Raw genomic sequence first — 15,985 nt, 5'->3', positions numbered from 1 at the left:
GCTCGTGAACTGTCAACGGTGGGGTACACTGTGGACCTTGGTGCTGCCCCTCACACACACGCTTCAAATCAAGTTGCATAAATACTTGAGCTACGTTTTTATTATAATTACTGTGAAATGTATTATGTTTTCGTCATTATTACAACAAATACACACTTGCAACTGATAACACTGGCAATGATTTTATATTTATTAGACTATTAAAAAAAAAAAATCATGCTTAAAAAAAGTGGGGGCTCCAAATAAGTGGGGGGACGGCGATACCCCGCGTCCAACGACCAATACACCACTGGGTAGGGGTATCTCAAAATCTGAGGGCCCTTCCTGCTAGACTATAAGTGCTGGGAACTAAGTACGGCAAAGTACTTGGTGTGAAAGCGGCTAATGCATTTTGCCAGGATGTGAAACTTGAACTTCTTAGCACACTGTTGCATATTTGCATGCAGCAAAGCAGTATAGCTTTCAGTCATTTGTAAGTATTTATAAATGTAAGCTCTATAAAGAAAATCATTTTCCATGTTTTTATTTTTTTCTTCCATCTTGCTCAACGCATAATTGTATTGGGTGATCTACCATCCCCAATGTGTATGCCTACATGCTCTGTTTAGTGGCAAGTCTTCAGTGATTCAATAAGTATCTGAGAGAGTGTAAATCTGGGTCAAGTTTGTTATTGCATATATTTATCAGTTTCCTGTTTATTCCTTCACTCCACTGAAATAAGGCCAGAGAGACATATTTAAATGATATGACTATATAGTTTTCATCATCTGTCAATTATCTGCACAACCCTTTGCGTTTTGTTCTTATATTTATTATATGCATATAAAATAAATAAAATACACCAACAGCAAATAAACCCATCATCTCTTAAACTAGTAGCCCTCAAGTTATCAGTTTATTAAATTAAGCTAAAAAAAAACGTATTTATTGTTAAATAGTGCTCCTTTGTAATTGTTACAAAGGACTGCATTCAGCAGCATTCTCTTCCATGAAAGGCAGAGAACAGCATCAGATTAAACAGGAATAGATTTACAGTTAAATTACAACCACATGTGCACTGCATCACATGTGCAGCCCAAACAACTGCACTGTCTGAGCCAGAGGACTTCATGCTGTCATGTACGTTTTTATTATATAACAAGAGTGAATACATATAGTTTTTTATATATTTCAGGATATTTAAGTTGACAGAGCCTAAAGCATAGTAACATTACACAGTTTGAAGTGAAACAGTTTATGTCAACAGTTTACCTTTTGCTGGTCTTTGCTAGCTAGCGTTAGCTGTTACCACATGGGATGTAGCCTGGATTAGCATGCTAATTTAGTTAAAATTATTTTATTTCAATGTATTCCTAATTGTAAAACATATTTTTTATATATATGAATACTTCAATTTACACCCTAAGTGTGTACCTAGCCTACATTGTCGAATTTTAAAAGTAGCATTAGCTTTGACATTTGTTAACTTGCTAGCACCTACTGTAACTCACCACGTGTCATATTTCACACATTTCGACAAATGAATGCATTATGTCTCCTTATGACTTTGTATGAAAGGGTGAGCTTTGAGTATGACATGGTAAATACAGCCTGGGCATATAACCCCATTATTTCTATTTTATTTTCGGTAATTCCTATAAATTGTCGATACATTCCAGTTCATTCCCAAGGTAAATGTTCACCTTGAACGCTCCTGAGATTGGCAACATGAATGCACATCATAATCAGGTGTTGATGCTAGGGATTGTAACACTGTTTTTACTGCCTTCATTTGATGTCAGTTCCAGTAATTGGACTGTTGTCAGTATGCAGATGAATGAACTTGTGTGGTCCCCCTTGTGCAGAGCAGTGCTGCAGTGCTATTTTGGAGCTGAGGAGCTTTAGAGTAAACATGGCTAGATTCTGCCTGTGGTCCCTCTGCTGTCTGTCAGGCTGGTGTTTATGTGTGTGTGTGTGTGTGTGTGTGTGTGTGTGTGTGTTAAATATGTCTTCATCTGTGCATATGACATATTTGTGTGTGTGCAATGTGCATGCATGTGCATGTGCATGTGTATCTGTAGGTGATTTTGGAAGGTTGTATAGCTGTAGTTTAATTTCAAGTGCTTTCTGTGTGTGTGTGTGTGTGTGTGTGTGTGTGTGTGTGTGTGTGTGTGTGTGTGTGTGTGTGTGTGTGTGTGTGTGTGTGTGTGTGTGTGTGTGTGTGTGACAGAGGCAGATGGCTGCTGCAGCAGTGAGGGACTCACCTTGACAGTCCCAAATACTTTTTTTCCCTACAGCATCCTACTGCCATTCATGACACTTTATCTTGTATCTAATCCTTTGTCTTCACGTTGCATACATAATATTCGAGCTCTTTTTAAGCATCTAACATCTGACTTCCTGCAAAATATCAGGGACAACAGTCGGCTATTATGTGAATGTTAAATGCTAAGGATATTATGTGTGATGGAGAATGTCACCCTAACTGAATGTGACAGCACTGCAGAGGCAGTCACTGCACCTGGTCACCTCACTGCCTTCACCACTAGATGGCGTTAAAGGACAGGAATCATACTGTCAGGTGCTCTTGATAATGTAATGAAATGAAGGCGTGTAACTGAGCAGCATTAGCAAAGGTATGTCTTGTTTGTTTGTGTCGATATAAGTCTTAAGATGAATGCACAAATACTGTATGAAAGCTAAAAACAGTTTGTGTGGCCAAACGTGTTTGATTTTGAGCTATAAGTAGAAACATTAGCTCATGACCAAACAAAATGAAATGCCTAATTTTCAGTGTTTATAGACCAGAAACCCCAGTGCAAAAGAAAATCGTATTTTATTAAAATAACCACCCAACATTACTAAATAGTTTTAGTTTTATTCGTTTTTTATTAGTGTACAAACATGTTTCAAAAATTATATCTATAGGCTTCAGTCTAAAATGGTATATATTTAAATGAATTAAATCATTACATAATCTAATATATGGTTGAATCACCCACTTAAAAATATTCAGGGGCTTATCTTGTCATTTTACAACACAGTCTCAAAACAAAGTGTGATGTAGTCGATTTATGCTACACAAAAAAACAAGACAAAACCAAACCATTTCTGAATTGTTTTTTTCTAAAATAGCATCAGTAGGAATAAACTGAATAATATATATTCAAATATTAGAATATTTTGTGTAAATTAGGGATGCTCCGATCGATCGGTCACCGATCGAGATCGGCCGATACTCACTCTCTACCGATCGATCGGTGCTCTCTAAACATGCCGATCGCGAGAGCCGATCGCATGACGTAAAATGATGACGTAAAATACATGACACTTTTCTCTGCGCGGCAAAACAAGCTGACAAAATGGCTTCACCAGTCTGGCAATATTTCAAGGTGTCCGAAACAGACATTAAAATAGCGGTATGCAAGGAGTGTGAAGCAGAAATCCCCCGTGGTGGAACGCAACAACGACAATTTAATACCAGCTCTCCCGGATCTCCGCCCGCGGTGACTGACCGGTGACAAACACTTCAAGTTAAACCTAACACACTTAGCTATTTTATCTACCTCTGGAACAACCTAAACTAATTATAAATATATTTACTTCACTGTCGGGTCACTCATTACTGAATCAGCGAGCTGCATGAGATACTGACAGGCTGTCAGGAGAGAGAGAGAGGGAGAGAGGAAACGAGAGCGTTTCCGCTCATTTCTCCCGTGTTCTCCCGTGTTATTATTATATTTATATATAGTCTATGGTTATTATCCAAAGTTAATGTAAACTTGAATAATGTACTTTATTTGAATGTAATAATTATGTTGGTTGTTGTTTGTGGAAGCGCCAGTGAATGAGCCCCATTAACTGAGTTTTAAAAATCACTTTAAATGGAAGATCCCCATAGGCCCCGCCCACTCGATCGGATCGGCGATTGGTATCGGCCGATACTGATTCCGACGATCGGCCCCCAAAATTGGCGATCGGAGTATCCCTAGTGTAAATTAAATGCTAATTTTGTGAGGAATAAAGATGTCTGAATCTTAAATGTGTTCATAAGTTTTCAGGCAGATATATTATAAATGTATACTTTTTTGCTGATGGCAGAATAGAGCTGACTTATATAATCAAACAAGAATGTGCAACGTATACAGATGTATTAGAAATACGCTGAAGCCTTATTCTAGTTATTTCACTGCAGGCCATTTATAAATGGGCCACAGTTGGATTACGGTCCATAGTCTGGCCACCCGTGGTTTAGCATGTTCATTTTGCTCCCTCTTTTCTTGCTATTGAGTGACTAGGGATATACACTTGTACATTTTCTCCCAACTTCCTGATAGAACTATTTATATGAGAACAGAATCACACCGGACTAGCGCAGATAAATATTTGCTTTACCACCAATCTTATCGTGCTTTTCTAACAAGCCTGACTCTGGCAGCCCTGGAGCTGTGGAATCCAGGAGCAAGACAAATATTTCTGGAGTCCATACTTTGATAAAAGTTGGAATTTCACTCCCCTCCCGTCCTCCCCCTCCTCCTCCTATCCTCACATCTCCCTTTTCAGATAGTCTGCACCATTAGACAGAGGCTCATTGTGCAGAGCCATCCAGTGGACAGAATTAAGCGGGGGATACCTTAAAAGCAAGAATTCTCTCAGGACCTCTTGGCTCTAAATGAGACAATACAAACAGGTGGCTGAGCCTAAACTCCATTGCTGGCCTAATCTTATGATGGTGCACACACTCCTCAGGCCTTGATGAAGCGTATGCTGTAAACAGATGAGACAATGGACTCATGCGTTAACAAAAGGCCACCAACTCTCTCCCCTGGGCAGTTATTGTTGTAGGAAACAGTTTAAGGCACACACCCAGTGGATATATCACTTCATACCTGGCACATCATATATCTTTGTTTCCTATGTAGGTGTGCTCAAAGCTCACACCAGAAACAAGGTAAACCAGAATCTGTACAACACACAGAGGATGGATTTACTGATTGTGTGTAATCGGAGATGCAGAGAGCGAGAGAGAGGAATTAATGGAGGGTAGAAAAGAAAAGGGAGGGGGATTTTTAGGCAACAGACAAGCCAAGTTTCATGCCATGCTTAGAATCCAAGGTCAGCAGGGGACAGTGAGAGTTTACACAGTGGAACAGGGAGGGAGAAAGAGAGGGAGGAGTGAAAAGTGGGAACAACAGCAAACAGACTCAGAGGGAAAAAGACAGAGAAGGAGAGGCATTGCAGGACAAACAGAACCTTTACTTTGGAGGGGAAGGAATCTTGCCGTGAGGATCAAATGACAGCAAACAAAGAGGGAGTGAGAAAGTGGAGGAAAAGATGAAGTCCCTTTTTGAGTGGAAACCAAGCAGAGGAATGTTAAAGTATGCAGACCCCACAGGAGAGACTACAGGTGCTCCTCTGCCACAGTGATGCGTTCAGGTTACAAGGCCGGGAGGCGGCGAGGAGGGGTTGTCCGGGCTAGCAGTCAGAGAAGAGGTGGTGTTCAGGGCACAGCAATGAGGACGCCGTCTGTCTTCTGCTGTCAGGGTTCAGCTGCAGTCGGAGAGGAGAGGTATTTGTCGATTAGGCGGTCTTTCCACAGGTAGGTCCCCACCCAGGAACCTGTCTCGCATGTCTTCGCACGTATGTCAGAGGATTTGATTATGAAATTGAGCCTGGGTGTCAGGAGCTGTGTAGTCTCTATTTGCAAGCTGTTCACCTCGGTTTTAAAACAGCATAGATCATCTCCCATAACAATGTTTGCAAAGTTGTAGCAATGGCAATGTTGCTTATTCCTCTAGACTTGATATAGTATTGGACCTAGTCATTGTGATGTTGGCCATTTGTTTGGTTTGTCACCTTGGTTTTTTGGAACTAGACGCTATGTGAGAGAGTTGAGCTAAGTACAAATGAATGCTAAAAATACCTTTTTTGTAACCAAATGTTACTATTAACTTTCATGAAAACAGTTTGACCTTATTTAAGAAGAAAACATGAGCAACACCCAAACCAAACAACACTGGGATTGAGACCTGTCATCACAAGGTAGCCTTGCCCCAAAGCATACCCTGCTTTATTATTTATTTCACTCTAAATGGGTCTATCATTTACAAAGTAAACATCATGCTGTATTAAGAAGACACATGTCCGCAGACCACACACATGTCTCTTTTGAAATAGAATTGTAGATTTATTTTGATGATCACCTGACTTTTTATCTTGCTCCATTATAGTTTTCACATTTGTATTTAGTCACTAGTGCAACACTTTAAGTGTCACATCAGCCTTAGCTGTATGTAGCTTGTGTTAATTAGCAGCATGCAAACACATTAAACTACAATGATAGCATTGTAAACATTATACCTGCTATGCTAAGCATTTAGCTCAAAGCTCTACAGTGCCTAAGTACAGCCTTACATTGGCTGTAAATGTAGTTCTTGTTCTTCTGTGTTCTTTGTGAAACCAAAGTTGACCATTGAACCCTTCAAGCTTTCTTCCCTAGTTGGCCTGTGTTATTAATTACTGTTTGCTCTGGTGTGATTTCGTCTGACTCATTTACAGTGTGAGGATGTGTAAGTGTGGGAAGCAAAGCCCTGGGACTGTGGGTTTTGTTGGCTTGTTCCTCACGCTGAGACATCCAAATGAGAGACTCACTTGTTCAGGAAGTGTTCTTTGCTCTTTGGAATACAACTCTCAGCTGTTGAACTGTCACTTTCTTTCTGTCGGCCCAAGAGGCATGACGAGAATTGTCACACTGCTCTTGACAGCATCAATGAAAGTCAACATCATGTCGATTTTTAAGTAACTGAACTCAGAGGCCTTGTTTCTGTTATCCAGAAGCCAGACAAGTAGTTCTATTTCAGCTCAGTGTGACATAACATGCTTAAATTATTATCACAGGATAATTCAGATGTAAGAAGTGTTGCCCTTCTGAACTGGTTTAAGCTTTGAAGGTTCTTAATTGGGAAGCGATAACAAGCCAGCAAAAGAGATTTGTGAAGTGTATAATCATGCCAAAGGTAGTGTTTGAATATCAAATGATTTGCTTACATTTAATTAATGTACAATATAGGCTTTGTTTACTACTCTGTATATATTACCTCACATCTCTCCCTCCATACTGTATGTCTTTGAATCCTCTTTTATATTCCTCTATCCGCTCACCATTCATCTTATATTTTAAAATACAGTTTTACTTATTAGATGTTTATTTTTGTATAATCTACTTTCTCTTGATCGGCTTTGCACTTTTCGTCTCCACTATTCTTTTCTTACACTGCTGGAAACTCACGGTGCTGCACAGATCAGATTTGAGTAATATTACATTATTGATATACCGCAGTTATTAGTTTTATTATTATATCACCATCATTCTTTTTTCCTCTTTTAATGCCCTTCTGTCTTTCCTTTTCAATTATTTAGACAAATATCATTTTTTCTACTTTACACTCCTCGACCAAAAATGTTCTTCATTTCCCTTTCTTTCCATATCCTGTTCTGTCCAATTTATTTGTGTCTAATCACTACTTCTGCCCTGTGTTCACCCTCTCAACCCCCACCCCCACCTGCTGTCTTCTCAGCAGGGACAAGGCCCGCCTGGCGACAGATTCGGAGCTGGACCAGGACCTCAGTGAGCGGCTGGGTCTGGGCAGCAGTGAGACCCTCACCAATGGCAGCCACCGTGCTGACGTGGCAGCCGCCAGACGCCTGGCCAAACGTCTCTTCAACTTGGACGGCTTCAGGAAGTCCGATGTGGCGCGGCACCTCAGCAAGAAGTGAGCTACTTTATGATCTTATTGGGTTGTATCATGAATGCTTATGTAAATGGTTAATCGACTGCTTTTAAATAGCGTTTTATCCAGTCTTACGACCCCATTAACAACATTTACAAGTCGTTAATACAGAGCAATGTGCCACTTGCGGAAGCTAACATTCACACATCATTGGCCATTTCATGCCATGTATTTGAATAAAGTATAAGGAAAATCCTAACTTTATACAATTTAGTCTGTCCAGCTTGACACGGCTGGCTCACAAAACTTAAACCAAGCTATCAAACTGGAAGAAGTAGTTCAGCAGTGGCATAGCCTATTTCCTGAATCAAACGTTTTCAGAATTTCTTTGAGGATGGTTTGGACGGGAAGTTTATGAACAGGGCTCTGCCACAATCAGATAACCACGGACCAATCAGGTGTATTTCATGATAGGGTATGTCAACGCTTGAGCGTCCCATTGATTGGAGAAGTTTGTCTTATAGCTTCCTTGTCTGATATGGTGGACATGAAGCATAAGTGTCTGAACATCTGTAAAGTGTGCTTGTTTTGTTGCTTACTACCCCTTTTTTTTGCTATCCTGCATTATGTAATAATATTGTTTTGCACTCTTAAAAACGGATAGGGTGTCTGCCGCCCAAACACAAACTGGAAGCTGATTCCACAAAAGAGGATCTTGATAGCAAAAGGCTCTGGCTCCCATTGTACTTTACTTAGAGACTCTAGGAACAACCAATAACCCTGCATTATTGGAACGCAATGCCCTAGTGCAGGTAGGGATGGGTATCGTTTGAAATGTATCGATTCCGATTCCGGTTCTGCTTATCGATTCCGGTTCTTATCGATTCCCCGTTTCGATTCAAAAATTGTAAAAGAAAGAGGTCAAACGTTTAGATAACAAAAATATCTTTATTCTTTTAAGCTTTAACTGACATTTTTACAAATAAAAAATATACATGCAATACAAATGTATTGCACAATAGCTGTGCTTTATTTGAACTGAGCTATGCCTGTGGCAAGCTATTAACAGGCATTACACTGTGCCTTGTCTTTTTCTTTTTTAGTGTAGTGGAGCCTCACTTTAGAGCGTTTACCGCGACCCATCTTTGGTGTTATGAAGTGACTGAGCTCGTGAACTGTCTACGGGAGGGCGGGGGGAGCCTCGCTGCGGGGCAACTGTGGACCTCTGTCGCCTGTCATCGCAACTTACATGATGCCGTTTAAAAAAATTAAGGGCGGTGCCGGCCGTCAGCGTACCGAGCCAGCCGTCAACGGCCCGCTGACGACCGGCCGTTCAGTGATTCTCCAGAACACACAGATGGCCAGTCCGCCCTTACCCTGTATTCCACCAGGTCGCCGCGGCGCAGACGGACCTGGTGGAATACAGGGTCTACCGCGTTTAGGAACCATTAAGCAGAACCCGAAATTGTGTATTTTGTATGGGTACCCGGTACCCGGCATTTTCTTATCGGTTCTCATCTGGAACCGAGTTTCGGTTCCCAACCCTAAGTGCAGGGGTCTCCAACCTTTCTTGATCTGAGAGCTACTTTGAAAAAATGAAAGTGGCCAAGAGCTACTTTCATCACATCGCTTACATTTATTCACATAGCCCTCATCAGTTGAATTAAGCTATACTTTTGTACACGTGTGAAATTGCAATACCCAAAGCTTATCACAAATCTTAACTTCACATCAAGGTCCAAGAAAACGACAATTTCTCACATATTATTATGGCCCACATAGTAAGTACTTCACTGAACATTCACATAAATGTCCTTAATCACCACCTTACAAGCATCTTATGGCACATGTGTAAAATAAATGCATTCGCTCTTTTTCACAGTTAGTGAGAGGACTGGCACTGCATGGAGTCCACCAGAGGTGTATACTGGAGTGTACCCACTTAGGTTCACTCTAATAGAGTCATTTAAATGTTCATCAGTCAGTCTTGTTCTGTATTTAGATTTCATTCATGTCAGAAAAAGCTGCTTCACAAAGGTATGTAGAACAGAGCCAAATAAAGCAGACATTTTCTGTGCTGCTTGGTGAATGTTCTTATAGTTTTCTGGGTCTACAAGGCTCCAGAAATGTTGTGAGTTTTGCTGAGACTTAAGCTGAACATTATTTTGGAGATCTCCACAGGATTGACACTGAACAGTTGTTCAGCCATCTTTTTCTTCTTCTTCTTCGTCTTGACATTAAATTATAAACCATAATAAATCAATTGTATAGGTCTAGCCTCCCTATATCTGTGTGTGAAATTGTAGCAACGGTCTTCTGTTAAAAAAAGGACACTGAATGTCTTGAATGTGGCATCACTAACATGACTTGAGTCTGAACGCAGCAGACAACAGGAGTATTTACAACAGCATTATAAAAACAAAAATAGTGCATGTGGGTGCACACTTATTCTCTGTTTTACTGTTACATAAATCCCATGAATGTATGAGATTAAGTTATCGTCATCATCTCAATCAGTGATTAAGTGAATAATAAAGTATCTATCGGGTCACTATAAGCCTGTCACTCATTATTTTCAGGGGGGGGGGCGGGGTTTGGAGGAACGGAGAGGAGACGGTGATCGCGGAAGCTTTCCTCCTGCCTTCACAAACTTCACACAAGTATTTATCAACTGAAAATAGCAAGAGGACATTCATACTCTGCAATCCAAGACTTGATTAAATCCACCAAAAACCTGACATGATGATAACGAGTGTTTTTCAAAAAACACAAATCCAACGTGTTGGAGAGCCCTGCCCTAGTGGGACAGTAGGGTATAATGAGCTCTTTAAGATAGGATGGTGCCTGCCCATTAAAGGCTTTGTAGGTGAGGAGAAGAAGAATTTAAATGATATCCTGTGTTGTATAGGGAGCCAGTACAAAGCAGTCAATACAGGAGTAATTTGGTCCCTTTTGTCAATACACGTGCTGCAGCATTTTGAATCAGCTGAAGCTAATGGCACTCTTCTTATCCTAAATGCTAACCCTGGTACTCTGAAACTGTAGGCTTCTTTCTGCTGCATTCTATGTTTATTTAATGATTGAATACTGTTGCACATTCCTATACATACTGACTGTATGCCACTCTACATTCTGCCGATAAAGATTTGTGTTTCACTGCATCTGCATTCCTGCAGCGATGCTCCGCTCGATCAGCCCGTCAGTCTGTCAGCTGTTTGCTCGCTGATGAGAAAACGTGTTGGATTAAAGGGTTTTCCTCACTGACAGATGCACCCTGGGAATCTCCTCCTATTGTTTCTGTCCGGTCTGCATCTCCGGCTGACTGACTGACAACACAAACTGAGGCCATTCACTGAGCTCAGAAAGATTAGAAAGAATTTGGACGTTTTATTGACACTTTGTGCTTTTATAGACACTGGATTTGGTTTTTGTTGTCTTTATTTTGTTATATTTTCTACTAAGTATGTAATATTATCTCTTGTCTGTCTGTCTACAGGTAATGGTTTTTGGAGCCAAGGCAGAACGTATAAAAGTTAGCGCTGAGCTTCAGTCTGTAATGTTCAAAACAACAGATAAAGCCAGAAATCTAGATGTAGTCATGGACTCTGACCTGAGTTTCAACAGTCACATTAAAACAGTTACTAAATCAGCCTACTATCACCTAAAGAACATATCTAGGATTAAAAGACTAATGTCACAGCAGGATTTGGAAAATCTTGTCCATGCTTTTATCTTCAGTAGACTCGACTACTGTAATGGTGTCTTTACAGGCCTCACTAAAAAATCTATTAGAAAGCTGCAGCTGATTCAGAACGCCGCTGCTCGAGTCCTCACTAACACTAAGAAAGTGGATCACATCACTCCTGTTCTGAAGTCCTTACACTGGCTTCCTGTGTGTCAAAGAATAGATTTCAAAATACTGCTGCTGGTTTATAAAGCTTTGAATGGTTTAGGCCCAAAATACATGTCTGACCTACTGCTAAATTATGAACCATCCAGAACTCTCAGGTCTTCAGGGACAGGTCTGCTTTCTGTCCCCAGAGTCAGAACTAAACATGGAGAAGCAGCGCTCAGTTATTATGCTCCAAATATCTGGAACAAACTCCCAGAAACCTGCAGGTCCGCTGCAACTCTGACTACTTTTAAATCCAGGCTGAAGACTTTTCTTTTTGCCGCTGCTTTTAATTGAACTATTCACATCTTAAACTGCACTGTAACTTTTATGTATTTTTTCTTTTAATGTTTATTTTATTATCTTTTCTTTTTAATGACTGATTTTAAATGCCATTTTCATGATGTCTTCCATTTTTGTAAAGCACTTTAAATTGCCTTGTGTTGAAAGGTGCTATATAAATAAACTTGCCTTGCCTTGCCTTGCCTTGCCTTACAGTAATGACTTCAGCCGAATGGTTGCAGAAGAGTATCTGAGCTTCTTCGACTTTGCGGGCCTCGCTATTGACCAGGCATTGCGGTGAGAACACATTACTGGATATTTAAAAACACTTATAATTACATTACATATCAATACATTTTATGTATTAAGTCAGTGCCAGTCTGTTTTTCATAAAACAGTTGTTAAATCTTAAATTATTGTCTGGCAAATAACCAGCCATTGAAATGTTATTGAACTCCCTCCAACTCCAAAATAAGATATTCTAATGATTTAATAATGATTTTAGACTATGATGGTGGTCTTGATGTGTGTTATCTCCCTATGAAAAGATGTTGATGATTATGGCTTTGATTTGATCTAATTTTAATTAAAAGTCTTCAATGTTTTTTGTTTGCATGTAGTAAATGCTCTCCACTGTAAAACGCTGCTCTCTAGAGGGCAGCTTTGGTGTTGCATTCAGAGTAAAATGACAGTGTGTACAGTACCTACAGCCAGAAGACAGTGTGTATTGTGTAGCAGAGGTTTATACTGTAGTCATTTTATTTTATTTACTCAGATATTTGTTATGCTAATCATGCTGCTTCAATTCTTTCTACTCCCCTTTATTTTAAGGCAGTTTAACACATTGAAGTAGAAAATAACTGTTATCCCTGGGCTAATTCCACTATCATGTGTTTTAAATCAGTTTTTTTCCTATCAGAAAACAAAGGTAAAGTTAGTTAAAATTGTAATGTTGAAGGAGGTTGAGGTGGAGTTTATTCCCTTTATTTTATCTTAGTAGGTAGTTTCTATTCTAAGACTGATCATGTTTTATAAGTTGTAAATAACAAAAAGCAAGGACAGCTGTATGATAAATATAATACAGTTGAACACGCTATATTTCTCTCTTACATGTAGTAAATACGTTTAAAGTAAATACAAAACATGAGTAAATATACTAAGGTACCTTCTATCTCTGGCAACTTATTACATTTAATTACATAAAAGTGATGATCATTCTTTGGAGAAGTATTCACATAGAAAATAAGGAACCCGACTGATGTTGTGTTTGTGTGTGCAGGACTTTCCTCCGGCAGTTTGCCCTGATGGGGGAGACTCAGGAGAGGGAGAGGGTGCTGGCACACTTTTCTAAGCGTTATTTGGACTGCAACCCAAAAGTCATACCATCAGAGGGTGAGTCGTACTGCAGAGGAGTGTTTCTAAGTACCAGCAATACAAAAATAAAAAATCTGGATCTTTAATACACCCACCCAGCCATCGTTAAAGCGGCAATAAGACATATTTTATAATAACAGTTTATCAACTGACAAGTGAAATCTGTGGAAGCCCATTGGAGACTTAATACAAATGGTTATGCATAAAAAATGATATTGTAATTTTATAATAGCATTATCATTTTCCATATATGTGTGTTATTTAAGTGGATATGCTAATGCATGAAGCTCACGCCAGCGCAACCCCTAAGCTGTTCTAAAATCACTGTAAAGCATGGCCCCTAAACTTTGGCATAATGATTTTATCCATTGTACAACGTGGTACGACAAATTTAATGAGAAAATAGATTTTTTATTTATAAATGTTTAAAAATGGCATTAATCAACTAAAAACTGTTTTTTTTGTGCAATAACTTGGGCACTACAATGATTACAATCCTGTATCAGTTTCCCATTAATTACCTAGATTGTAACAGCCCCTTCAAGGAACAATAGCTACTCCAAAAGTAAAAGGCTAGAGGGAAAGCTAACGACTGGGCCTGAAACTCTGATTGTGGGTGACTATGCTGTAAGAGATGAAAAAAGTCTGTGTAGTAAGAACAACACCAAAGTACTCTGTTTTCCCAAAAATATGGTCTCTGACTTGGCTGAGAAGATCCTGCATATTGGGGCTGAACATCCGACTGTGAAAAATGTGGTACTGCATATTGGAACAAATGATGTTGTGAAACAACAGTCAGAAGTGCTGAAAGAAGACTTTAAATGTTTGTTGGAAACTGTCAGCTCTCTAATGGCGCATTTCCACTACAGCGCGGTTTAAGCGTGCCATGCCGTGCCCGGCCCTTTTTTTGTTGCGGGTACTGTTTCACAGTTGTTCTGGCTCTCCAAAATCCAGGTTATTTCCGGGCCAACAACCGGGCTGAATAGTAACTAGTAAGAGAATCGCTGGCAAGGGGGCTACAACTACAACAAAATGAACATATTTTACCGTGATTAATTGTAATACACGTTTCAAAATGATGCCGAAGTAACAACATACTGATACCGGTTAGTAAAAACCATGAATGAATGCTTTGACAAGTCTGCAGACAGACGGCAGGCGAAAAACCTTTTAAAATGCGTGTTTTCTGAATGGAGATTGGCTAAGCTAACGCAGTATATGCTCCGACCGTCCACACTCACAACGGCCTATACAGACATAAATAAACCAGCGACTGTATTCGCCATGACACAGGCAGTCTGTGGTTTGTACTTGTTTAACTTTTGTCTAGTTTCTGAACAGATATGAGGAGCTGTGAGGTCTGTGTGCTAACAGCTAACGGCTGATGTTGGTTTTGTGTTTCGCATTGAAGATGACGTCACGGCTCCGCCTACACTGCGTTACTATAGTTACTACCCCAGTTCCTAAACTGTAATGGAAACGCAGCATAAAGTGAGCCTGGCCTACCAAGGCCTAACTATACCGTACTAAGCCGTGCAAGGCCCTGCAGTGGAAATGCGCCATAAATGCGGAGGTGTTCATCAGTGGCCCTCTACCGCCAGTCAGAAGAGGAGTGGAGAGATTCAGCAGATTGTTTGCACTGAACACGTGGCTTTCAACTGCCTTTACTGACCATTCTGTCCATTCTATTGACAATTTTAACTTTTTCTGGGGCCGCAGACATCTTTTTAAGGCAGATGGAGTTTGCCTGAACAAGTCAGGAGTGAAATTGTTTATCTCTAACATATTCAACTGCCTGCGTCATCAATCTGTTCCCTCTGCCAAGGACAAGCGGCAAGAGGAATCAAAACAGGAGAAAGACACAACACATTACGCAGAAAACCTTGAAGAAGTATCACTGCACCCGCCTGAGGAATTTCTTGATTATGGGAGACCTATGAGACAAATGGTGGAGTCTCCACTGCCCCTCACCCCCCCCTACCAACACCTTTGAGGATACTCTTCCTTCATCCCCCAGCGCTCTCTTTTCTCCGCTCACCCTTTCACACTCGCCCCCCCCTCCTGGAGTTCGATGACCACATGAAGGAAATGCACAGGGTTGCCACCAATTCCTTCCTGGAGTTCACTGGAAATATGAAGGCGATAAAAATTGTTAGCAACATGTCCTTGACCCCACCAGAATCACCGAAGAAGAGACGCACACCTTCTCCCCCGTCTTCATCACCATGCCTACCACATTCATCCGGACCAAAACGTTCTCCCCCCCTTCAGGAAAGCATCTGCCGTCTCTGAAGCCTGATAAGGATGTGTGTGTACAAAACGCAGCAAACTCTAACTGATATGTGTTGGGTCCAGGCTCAAGGGCGTATGGCACTCTCAACTCTTTCCAGGACATGCCCGGGCCCTGCCTGCCAGTAGCTTTGCCGATATCTGTGTTGATAGGTAATAGATTAAGAGTGGTGAATCAGCTTAGAAACAGGAAGTGCTCAAACGTTTGTGTGAGTTTAGCAGTGATTCCATGTCAGCCACAGCTTGTCACAAAAAATCTGACTGATAGTGTATTTAACGAACTTAAACTAGATTTATTAAATGTCAGATCTTTGCCAGGAAATACATTTTTAGTCAATGATTTTATCACCGAGCACAATCTCGATTTTATGTTAACGGAAACTTGGATTGAACAAAATAACAGTGCAGCTGTTCTTATCGAATCAACCCCTCCCAACTT

General features: G+C 40.4%; 1 protein-coding gene across 2 annotated transcripts in view; it reads left to right on the top strand.

The window, feature by feature from the left end:
* The window catches only part of LOC117473711 (PH and SEC7 domain-containing protein 1-like), an 83,399-nt gene that overhangs the window by 16,936 nt on the left and 50,478 nt on the right, over positions 1 to 15,985 (top strand). Inside the window, exons 1-4 of one of the 2 annotated variants that reach the window (XM_034119475.1) lie at positions 5,255 to 5,578; positions 7,557 to 7,751; positions 12,100 to 12,180; positions 13,163 to 13,275. In XM_034119475.1, coding sequence (XP_033975366.1) covers positions 5,406 to 5,578; positions 7,557 to 7,751; positions 12,100 to 12,180; positions 13,163 to 13,275 — 562 coding nt within the window. In that variant the 5' untranslated portion in view covers positions 5,255 to 5,405. Of the gene's footprint in view, positions 1 to 5,254; positions 5,579 to 7,556; positions 7,752 to 12,099; positions 12,181 to 13,162; positions 13,276 to 15,985 lie in introns of those variants that run through there. The other variant, XM_034119474.1, reaches the window with a different exon arrangement.

Source organism: Trematomus bernacchii, unplaced genomic scaffold (genome assembly GCF_902827165.1).
Source record: "Trematomus bernacchii unplaced genomic scaffold, fTreBer1.1, whole genome shotgun sequence".
Taxonomy (NCBI): domain Eukaryota; kingdom Metazoa; phylum Chordata; class Actinopteri; order Perciformes; family Nototheniidae; genus Trematomus; species Trematomus bernacchii.
Note: the sequence above shows the minus strand (reverse complement) of the source record. Positions and strands in the feature narration are given on the sequence as shown.